At 40.7% G+C, this 10,680-nt stretch overlaps 1 protein-coding gene across 2 annotated transcripts; it reads right to left on the bottom strand.

Annotated features, from left to right (window-relative positions):
• Positions 1–105: 105 nt before the first annotated feature.
• LOC139687882 (cyclin-dependent kinase 2-interacting protein-like) lies at positions 106–2,584 on the bottom strand. Of its 2 annotated transcripts, none has more exons than XM_071585218.1 (6): positions 2,526–2,584; positions 2,131–2,313; positions 1,881–2,052; positions 1,719–1,806; positions 1,442–1,583; positions 106–317 (listed from the first exon to the last, which is right to left on the bottom strand). In XM_071585218.1, exons 2-6 carry the CDS (start codon positions 2,201–2,203, stop codon positions 115–117), a joined length of 678 nt encoding a protein of 225 aa, XP_071441319.1. In that variant the 5' UTR covers positions 2,204–2,313; positions 2,526–2,584; the 3' UTR covers positions 106–114. The 2 variants fall into 2 exon arrangements, with proteins under 2 accessions (XP_071441319.1, XP_071441318.1); XM_071585217.1 differs by having other exon boundaries at positions 2,455–2,558.
• Positions 2,585–10,680: the final 8,096 nt, after the last annotated feature.

The following is a 10,680-nucleotide window of genomic DNA, read 5'->3' as shown; positions in this document are numbered from 1 at the left end:
ATCATGCCACTCGGCATAATTATTGATAACATTTCTAATGGGAAGGGATATGTCATATGAAAGTAAAAATATATGAATGTGATTTTATTACAAAATGTTACAGCCATAAAATGTTTACCTATAACCTGTTTCAATCAGCATGGCCTCCATTTGACACCTTACTTCATTTTCATTAATCATTGTCGGCTGATGAGCCCAGGCAGCTACGTGGAACATCAATGCTTCACGAGATGTGCAATGGCAGACTCCTTCCAAAATTAGATTCTTGACTTCCAACTCAGATGCAAATTGGGAGACCAAGTTGTTGGAAACCTGAGCTGTAATTACAATTGAAAAATCAGAAATGATGGAAAATGTAAAAAAAAACATTAGGTGAGAATGGAATGAATATATAAATATATACATATTATATATATATATATACACACACATATATATAAATATATATGTATATATACACACACACACACACATATATATATATATATATATATATATATATATATATATATATATATATATATATATATATATATATAATTTCACTAACTTCTCTAATAAATATTTTTGCATAGGCTTTCATGGTATTGATCCGTTGACCTCTGCATACTTCTGGGACTCATTAAATGCAATCATTACTTTGAATAGACAACATTTTTTCAGCAATCTAGCTAAAATCAAGTTGAAGGTGTAAGATTGCTATTTCTGATACCTTTTTCAAATGGTTCACACGCAAGAACAAACAACAAGAGACACAATCACAAAGAGGACCCAGAGGTATGCAAAGATCATTTGTCGATAATATTCTCCTTGAATACTCATCCATATTGGGAAACTTTTATCGCGCCAATAATATTTTCACCCAAGGTGTGGAGATTTGTATAGTTCCTATGAAAACTGAAGTGGGAGCCTATTTGACCTAGACCAGAGATGTTTATTAGAGGAACCATAGTTTCGAAGATATGACTGGGCCAATTTCTGTGGTAGGAGGAAATTAGTTCATAAACTTCGATCATGTCATGGGCTGAAATTCTCCTGAAAAAATTTCCTCCCTCATGGCACTATCATGATGCACTTTCACTAGTGGATGGTAGGTCAATGCATTTTATGTAAGCCAGAATGAATTAGAGAACAAGAACTGAGTAGTAAACATTAAACTGGGAAGTAATGGTGGAAAGTGGAGGGAACCTACATATTTCGTATTTTCACCAGGGTTGTGTGTAACAGGAAGTTCCAGGCACTTGTGCAGTTTTCCTACCTACTTAGTCATTAATTTCATTCTGAAACTAATACCTTACTAAAGCTATAGGAATACACGGCAGAAATGGAATCTATACCATAAATTATTACAGGGTTATTATGTGTGGCGTACATGCATCTCAATATATGGTTTGAAAATATTGAAAGAGATATTACCAAATACTGTAATCCAAACATTTACCAAATCTTTCCACAGGCCAGGTGAGGAACATTGGAGGGCCAGCAGCCTCTACATTTTCCCTTGCCTGCTGCTGGTAATTTTCCAGATCACACATTGCCAGCAACTGCTTTGAACACAGCTCCATCCTATTGACAATTCCCGTCTATTCCCCCCTCCCCAAAAAAAATCAAGATTGATATAAGTGCCAGCTACAATATTTGGAAGGGTACTTAATGCAGAGTGTGTGCTATAGTAAATCATCAAGCAAAGTAGATGGATGAAATAACGTGATTCATACCAGTTCCTTGCAGACATTTTCCAAACTATCGCAATAGTACTGAATTCCCTCCGGATATACATCTTTTTCGTCTTTCGCCATGGGATCCCTGTGTAAATAAATAGTAATATCATAATGTTTTCAAATTAAGTATTGCATTTTTTCCATTACAATTTTTCTTACATTGTGGACATCTTAAGACAATGTATTTTCGCCAGTATTTCGGCACCGGCTAAGTGGGAAGAATTCCATTTTTGAACCAGGTTATATAAATCAGCGACTGTGTCCCTGACCTTTCTCGGGTTACCGGTGATGTTTCCTCGTTGCGGTGTTCTACTGACTGGGCTTTGGCGAACTACAGAATTATCAAGTCAATAAGTCTAACACGGGCTAAAGAAGTCAAACACAAAATATTAGTACAAAAGAAACAAACCAAATACTGGAGAAAATTTCACCTCCTCGTCTTGTCTTGGATGGCTTGGTGATGCGTTCGTGTCGGAATTCATTCTTCCTCTTATAATTTACATATCATTTAAAACGAAAACTTTTGGACTTCATAAATTCTTTTCTACGTCCACAGTAATTTCAATATACTGTCAAGTAAGGCTCGAAATACCTGTCCAAAATAAGTTTAAAAAGTGGTTTATCATTAATAACCAACTAAACTGAGGGATAACCGTACTAGTTCCCGCGGTAAATGAAATTACAAGACATCCACAATGCTTTAATCATTAGGTTTAGGAGCACACAAATGCACCTTTCGTATTTAAAAATGAACATTCCATGTAGTGTTAATGGCTACACGTTGAACCTACAGGTTAAACTTACGGTCACATTACAATCACAACATGTAAACAGAAAACATGCTTATTGAGTGTAGCTCATTTGTTATCTTTTTCTTTTTTGAGCTTCATCCGATTGCCGTCGCAAGCAACAGCGCTGTTGATGATAGCGTAAAGCAGCTGTTCTTGTGTGCGAGATAGCAATTAGGGGTAGTTTGGGGCTAGAGAATTTTGTGTCGATAGCTATTCAAGCATCCAGAGGTTTTAGGATTCTTCGGAGGCTATCGCACAATGCAATCATTCCTGGAGTGAATCCCTTAACACTTATTCTTGCCTGCCTTCTGTCACTTTGTCAGTGAAGTTTGAGCACCTAGCAGACGTTGGCCTTATCCCCCGCAACGATCGGGGTAAGTAAAATACACCTTATTTTAAGACTTTCTTGGTGGCTGAGAAAGGGAGTGAATGGCTCCATTTATCTAGATATTTGCTCGAAACGTAACGCGAAATAACATTCGTTATTTTGAATTTCATATTGTTATTTCAAATTCAAACCAGATTCTGTGCTTACAAAATTAACTATTTTAAATTAATAATAATTTAAGGTTGATTAAAGTTGGAAATAGCTTACACTATCGCTCTCTTTCAATTCCTTAAGTTTTGTATACATTTCTGCCAGCTGATCGCCTCACCTTGACACTGCCCACTTCGCATTTGCCACCGATCAATAAGGCTGAATGTATCAGTGTGAGGTTATCAGTGTGCTGCGTGACTATTTTTACACTGCATCCTGATTTAGCTTTTCTTCATAAAATGCAATGATCTACTGGAAGTTCAATTTTGGTTAAAAGAATCCGTGCACGGTGTTCTTATGTGTATTTTTACTCCACCTGATTTTGCTTGTTTGCGCTGCGCTGTGCGGATTCTTAAGTGGGCCTTTTTTTGTCGGCTCTTTTCCTCTATTTTATATTTTAACTGTGGAAATTGATATGCTTAAGGCGAATCAGCCTTATGTTTCTTTCATTTTGTTCGCATTTTCCGACAATAATTACACATCCTTGTCGTTTCACATCGTCGCGCTAAGCCTGTGTACGGATGTCATGTTTTCATCAATAATTTCCTCCCATTTCTAGAATTTGACATAAATGAGCGTTGGTCGGTTAAAACGTTCTGTTAATTCAATTTTTTTTAATCTACTCGGGAACACCAATATCTAATTTACGTTTCCCGGCCCACTTACAAAAAATTAAAAAAGACTTTTTTTAACGCCATTCTTATGTACATATTATTCGAAACAAAAATATCATTTTGTGTTCCAGGACTGTTTATTTTAATAGTCCCACAGTGATCGACTCGTATAGGGTGTGAACCCTTAGGTTTTCATGAAATTCGACTGGGGCAGTGGTATTCTAGCGTTTCTGACGGGGGAGTGGGAGGCTCGCGGGAAAAAATCGTGGCAGCCGCGATCCGCCTTCGAGGTGTGTTATCCCTTATGTCATTTGGTCATTTACCTCTTACGTATGAAATAAGAACAGTAATGTTGCGTGACATTTCCGCAGAAGATCTGATGGAGTTCCCTTAGACTACCCCCCCCCCCCCCCAAATACTCGACCATTGCTTCAAATATAACCGACAAGTTATACGTAATCTGATTTTAGTCTCATACACTTCAAAATTAACGCTGTTGAACGCTCATAGTGTTAAACGCACAGATATGCAGATGAATTTTAATAAATGGACGCCTCCAGTGCCCCCTCGTTCGTGTCTGGACACCTTTCAGCACTCGTGTTCTTTTTCAGCCGGAGCGCTGTCGGTGGCTCCCCACGGAGACCCTCGTGGGGGGTAGAAACCTGTCTCCTCCTCGACACTCGTTACACGTTTTCATTCCGTACATCAAATGCTCAGAAATAGGGTTAAGAGTACACCCAGGAACCAATGAAGATTGAGAGTAATGTGGCCTTTCCGTCTAATTCGTTAAATCCGAACAGGCGTTTTCTGCGAAGTGGGCTCTTAGGGGCGGGACTAGTAAAAAGTGACGTGACAAGGAAAGAGTCCAAAGTTTTTCAGTGTAAACGCGACCAATAAATAAAACCAACACCGACTCAAATGTGACGGTCCACTGTGTCCTCCACAAAATCACTCCGAATGTGGTTGGCATCGCTGGAGAGGAGGTTGGGGAATTTGCGAAAATATTGTCTTAGATGAAGATGGAAAGGGGGGGGGGCGGCAAAAGCGTGTGTGACGCAATAAAGAAGTGGATGAGATTTGAGGACTACGTCGACCTTCTTCCAAAGTTAGGATTCCCCACGCTTCTGTGCGGTCGATTGATTCATCAATTTACTTTCCAGTACTCCTCACCCTACTTTTCCACTCGTTCTTATATTCTTCCCTGTGTTTCGCGAAAGAAACCCCTATGGGGGTGGGGCGTTGCGACCTACGTGTATTGACTCCAGGCGACCATCTTATGGCGGATCTACCGTTGGACCATGAGGCATAGGAGGACCAATGTTTTTACAGCGTATAACATTAATGGGAACCATGATTGCATGAAACCTCCGGCGTGTGAACTGGGGATGATAGGGGAATGGTCGAAAGATGTTCACTTGTGGGAAATATTAACTAGGAGTCCAAAAAATAAATACAACGCCACTTCCTTTGCTTCCGACTGTTTTGGCACAAACGGACTCTGTCCCATTCCATCATGACTGCACGCATCCATAGTATCTTATTTTGAGATAACATGTCCTCCATTGGGAATCGCGTTCGCCAAACTCCCCGAAAAACACATTAGGCAGTTCAACTGCGAGAGCTCAAAAAAACCCTAATATCCGTTGAGATAACAAGAGTTAGAAAAGCAGCTTCCGTGCACTTTGCCTTTTCATATCCAAGATCGGATTTAACTGTGTGGAGGAGGAGACGATGATGTGGGTCAACGACGAAGGACTCGCTAAAAAATGTCCCATTTTTTACCGAATAATTATTATTATATTTTTACTTTAATGCCGTCAAAATTTTAATGGTTTCAGTAATGACTTCTTGTAAATGAAAAAGAAACACTTTGTTCCAATCCACCACTTTATTTCAGGTAGGACTAGTTTCGACGCTACGGCGTCATCCTCAGGTACAAAGTTTAAAGTCACAATCATTGTATTTATACCCTCTTCTGGTGGACAATGATTGTGACTTTAAACTTTGTACCTGAAGATGACGCCGTAGCGTCGAAACTAGTCGTACCTGAAATAAAGTGGTGGATTGGAACAAAGTGTTTCTTTTTCATTTATTAAAATGAACTTCCACAAAGTTGAGGCTGAAACTATTGAAATAATGACTTCTTGTCTATTAAATGTTGTGTTTTTAATAGAAGAAACAATCCAAGCCTTCTCATCATCATAAGTATTTCAATCCTAAGATAGGTTTGCTCCAGCCCTCCATTTAGTGTTGATTCCCTCACCCTCTGATAGGTTCCCTCTTTTACGTCCTTCTTAATTTGTCCTATGTACTTGTCTCTTGGCCTTCCTTTTGGGATCTTTCCTTCAATTTTTCCTTCTATTATGTTTCTAACTTATCCATTGTGCCTCAAGGTATGTCCAATCCATTTAGTTCTTCTTTACCGTAGAGTTCTCCAATAATAGTCCATTCCTCTTCTGCTCTTCTATATATGTACTTCATCGTTCCTCACTTTGTCTGTCCATTTAATCTTAAGCATTCTCCTCCAGCACCATGTTTCAAATGCTTCTCTTCTTCGTTGGTGCACTTTTCCAATATTCCATGTCTCCGATCCGTAGAGTGCCATGCTCCACACGAGCGTTTCGACGGACTGCTTCCTTTTTTTGCAATCTTAGGTTCTTTGGCCATAGTAGTTGTCTCTTCTCCATGAATGCTTTCTTTGCTTGGGCTATTATTCGCTTGATGTCGGTCGAACTTCTTCCATTCCAAGTAATACTGCTGCCCAATCATTCTAAGGAAGCAAAATGGAAGTGTACAAAATGTAATTCTCACATTATTTAAGAGAAGTGAAGTGAAACTTGGGTATATTAGGGTAGGCATAAATTTTGACTGAATGTTTTGTTGCCTGAGGAGTATTTGTTGTTAGTAAGGAGAGAATGGGTGAGTAATGGAAGGGTAATCAATGAGTAAGGATTGGATGCATTGGTAATCACGGCCGAAGTGCGCTGCGCTGGTTTGACCACGTCGCGAATCACCAAACAGATGCTTGGGTGAAGAGCGCTTGTTTTGTGATAAAACACTCGGGAAAAATCATTGGTGAATATAGTCGAGCAGAATCGATTGGCAATGAGAATATTTTAAGTGTGTTTCGGGTGCGTTTCCCAGGGTTTTGAATTAGTGAAATATCTAAATGATTTTCCACAGGTTTAGGTGCTTCATCTCCGCCGACGTTTCGATGAATCGCTCGCCCCTCGTTCACCGAAACATCGGCGAAGATGGAGGACCTAACCCTGTGGAAAACCCTTCAGAGATTTCACTTAAGACTACGCGGTTTGTATAAAAAGTATCGGGAAAAGTTTCTGAAATAATAGATTTTTTTCAGATATTGCTACAATGTCTCAAAATCCTTCTAAAGTTACATCCCTTGAGCGTCGACACACTTTTGCCAGCGGTATTTTCACGACTTGAAGGCTCCCTTTCTGGTAGGCGGATTCCGATCGGAGGTCCTCAAGGGTACTATACGTGCAAGCTTCTTTGACAGCTCTAAGGGTCCCATGATGGTGTCCTGCGAGGGAGTATTTCACTTTTTGGAATAGGAAATAGTCTACTGGTGCAAAGTCGGGACTGTAAGGGGGCTGGGGAATCGTCGCGATACCGCTATAGAAGGTCTTCGCAAGTAGACACCCTGCTCCTTCGCAAGCAGACCCCGAACCAAATTTTCAGTGATAATGGTGTTCACAGTCATCTAATCAATGCCATTGTACGATGCGGGATCGTTAGCACACTTAACCGACGGTCTGAATTCAGCACTTCGCTCGCACACGTGGGGAAAAAGTGGTTACCGATACTTTTTATGCAATCCTTGTGTTATAAGTTTCAGGAATCAAAAGGTATGTTTGAAATAACGTCTGAACGTTACGTTGGTGGAATAAGTCTGCAAGGACGGAATAGTACGTAAGAAATAAGTGAATTGGAGTGAATGATCGTTAATTATCTTGAAAATTATTTTTTTTTGGCTTTCCTGCACCCCCCCAGAAAGAAAGGCGACGAAAAGAGGCAAGTACGTCTTCGAGTTCCAAATGAAATACGTATCTTGTGTTCCGTGGGCTTATCTTCTGGGTACCCCGAAGTTCCTCTCGGCTCTTGCACCTTTCCAAGTCCTCCATCTCCCTCATAGTTTCGATAACCGACTCTCTACGTCTTCATGGCGGCTGAACTGCCAATATCGATCAACTCAAGAGATCCAAAGGCGATGACGGCCATGGAGACGTAAGCCGAGGCGGAGAACTTGATCCGTTGGAAGAAGAGTCGAGAGGAAGTTTTCAGAATCTAGTTGTAGCCGCAGTGCAAGTTGAAGGATAATGCTGTGATGGATTCGCTCAAAAGGTTCTCGGACATGGCGTAAAGTGAGAGAAAGACCGAGGCACGTTTCCCCTTCAAAGACTCCTCCTCCACATTTTCCTTCCTTTGGCTCATGCACTCCCTTCCCCACTTGGAAACCACTTTCGGTGGCGCTCGAGTTATTGTGTGGATTAATGTGATCCCGGTCTTGGTACATTACCGCAGTTGGAAGTTTGACCGAGGGGAGGACTCCGATGGGAATCCTTCATGCGAAAACCACATTCACGGCCTACTTTAATATACGCAGAGATTTTTCGTGTATCCTATAACCAAAGGCGGAGAATCTAAACTCCAGTTTTATAAAAGCTTAAATCCTACAAATTCTGTCGTTGTTTTGGACCATGATGATCAAAGACAAAGAAATTTTCACGAGGAGAAAGAATTAACGAGATGGACATTGAGTAAGACTGGTTAAAATATTACGCGGAGTGTGGTTTTGTAAGGGGTGGAAACTTAGTCGTTGAGTGAAGATGATAGGCGTGGTATTGGAGGACGCTTGAGATGTGGGTGTGGAGAAGGATGGAGAAGGTAAAGTGGACGGAAAGGAAAGCAAAAGAGGAAGCGCTGGGTATGGTGAGAGGGGAGGAGAGGGTATTGTTGGGAGAAATCCAAAGGAGGTGGAGGATATTTTAATTGGGGGTGGAATGTTGAAGAGTGTGATATCAAGGGGAGGACGCCAGGCAGGCGAGGAAGGTAGGGTAGGACGGAATGAAGGGGAATGCGGCATTGATATTCAATGTAGTTTGGAGTGTATCTTGTTAGATCAAGCCAAGAAATGTTTCCATGTCCCGTCTGTGTCCATCAAAAACCCACATTTAGCGGTAGACTAGCGATTAAAATAATCATCCGCGTTCTACTACGATTTCTGCAATGAAGCGTCTGCTGAAACTATTTTCCCCTAGCCCTATTCACGATCTATTTTTCAATGACATTCATTCATAACATGGTCGAAGCCACAGTGAATTTCTTTCTTCGTGGAAGCAATTTTTGCTGTTTTTGCCGAAGAGTTAGGGAGATAAAATTATCTGTATATGGAAGGATGATTCACTAAAACTATCTGTTCTTCTCTGATCTTGATTGATTCTCGGCTGAGTGCAATCTGTAAGCATGAGGCTACCGGCGATAGTAGTTGACTGTCATGAAGTACGGCCTTTCAATCCTGCAGTCTATTAAAGTAGACAGTTTTTTTCCAAAAATGTTACCCCTGGTGAGAATATTTTATGTCGCCTCTTGCTTTTTAGATGGTTCGCAAATCATCGCAATGCGACGGGGGAGCAAGTGTTCTCCGGAAACATTTATTCCTCTCAAAGTGTAAAAAAAATCACGATGCTCTTATTATTACGCATTGATGACCCGTCGTGGAAAAAAATCGTTTTCAATTTCGGTGGAAATAATGACGAGGGCTCGTTCGCATCTAGATGGTCGTAATTGGCATGCGGTTGCGAGTGGGGTTTTTATGTTGCTTTTGACTGATGCTGATCCACGAGCGGTAATGCACGATTTTGCCATCGATGTCCAAATCGCCGCCAACAGACGTAGAAAACAATACTGTAGCTATAGTTTTTTATTTTCATTTTTATTTACGCTTTTTCCTGAAGGACACCGCTATGTAAAGTTAGATGCAGATTATTAAAGCGAACCTTCGACGACCAAATAAGAGTTAAGAATGCATACGTATAGATTTCCATCGACCAGGGTTCGCTTCCGATTCGTTTTGAAGACTCTCACGTTCGTTCATTTGCATTTGCCCGCTGGAAATAATCTTCTTTCCTTTCTGTTTGAGAGGAATTTCTACTGGGACTAGAGATCTCCACGGTAACTGTAGAATGATGGGGATTTCCCAAGCTTTCAAACTCGGGTATGTCCCTGAAATGGAAGGTTCGGGGTCTCACTCTCTTTCCAGGGGAGCGCGATGCGGTTTATCTCCGGCAAGGATTCAAAGGATGGCGATACGCTCCTTATTCTGGCCAAAAGTTGACGCGACTGCCGCGAAGAAGCTCGCATTTTTTCCCTCCCCTGGAGCATAAATGAATTCTTAAAGAGGGCAAGGGCGGGCAAGAAGAGATAAATTTCTCTGTCCCATCCCACGGAAGTTATTTCGAGCAAGCCACGTTTGGGATTCACGTCGCATCCAGTGCGGCCGTATTACCTGTCCTCGGAAGCATTGGAAGCTGGGGAATCGGAACCCTTATATTGTTGATGTTTTTAGCTCGGAAAAGGCCGGGTTAGCTGAAAATAAACTTTCTTGGAGGCAACCGAATCTACTTCGTTTGCACTTTTAATGGTGTGACTATTGCGAGCTTCGTTTTGTTTCAATACAATGGGAAAGGGAACGAAAATAAAACTCGACAAACAAATGTATGTAGATTTTTAAAATGGGACGTAACTAAGGTCAATGGTCAACTCAACAAATCTTCGCGATGTACGCCATCACGTTTTTCTTTCAGAATCAACTGATATTTTCTAATTGCTATGGTTTTCAGTTTTTTTAATCTCTACCAAAATTTCAAAAGCAGTGTTCTAATATTTAAGACTACAAAAATTCGATATGGTATATATCCCCGAGCATTTGTTGCCGCTCATTTTTGCAGTCAGCTTAAACTTTCTTGGCATAATTCTGAAACGTACTTTTAATA

The sequence above is a fragment of the Hetaerina americana genome, unplaced genomic scaffold (genome assembly GCF_022747635.1).
Source record: "Hetaerina americana unplaced genomic scaffold, ioHetAmer1.1.p SCAF_2, whole genome shotgun sequence".
NCBI classification, from domain to species: Eukaryota; Metazoa; Arthropoda; class Insecta; order Odonata; family Calopterygidae; genus Hetaerina; species Hetaerina americana.
This window is presented reverse-complemented; position numbering and strand designations above follow the sequence as displayed.

Bases quoted from the DNA above. Each gene is read 5' to 3' on its own strand.
- LOC139687882 (XM_071585218.1), bottom strand. From the start codon at position 2,203: ATGAATTCCGACACGAACGCATCACCAAGCCATCCAAGACAAGACGAG. The intron at 2,053-2,130 runs GTTTGTTTCTTT...ATAATTCTGTAG, and splicing joins GAAATTTTCTCCAGTATTTG to TTCGCCAAAGCCCAGTCAGT. The intron at 1,807-1,880 runs GTAAGAAAAATT...TTATTTACACAG, and splicing joins TGTCTTAAGATGTCCACAAT to GGATCCCATGGCGAAAGACG.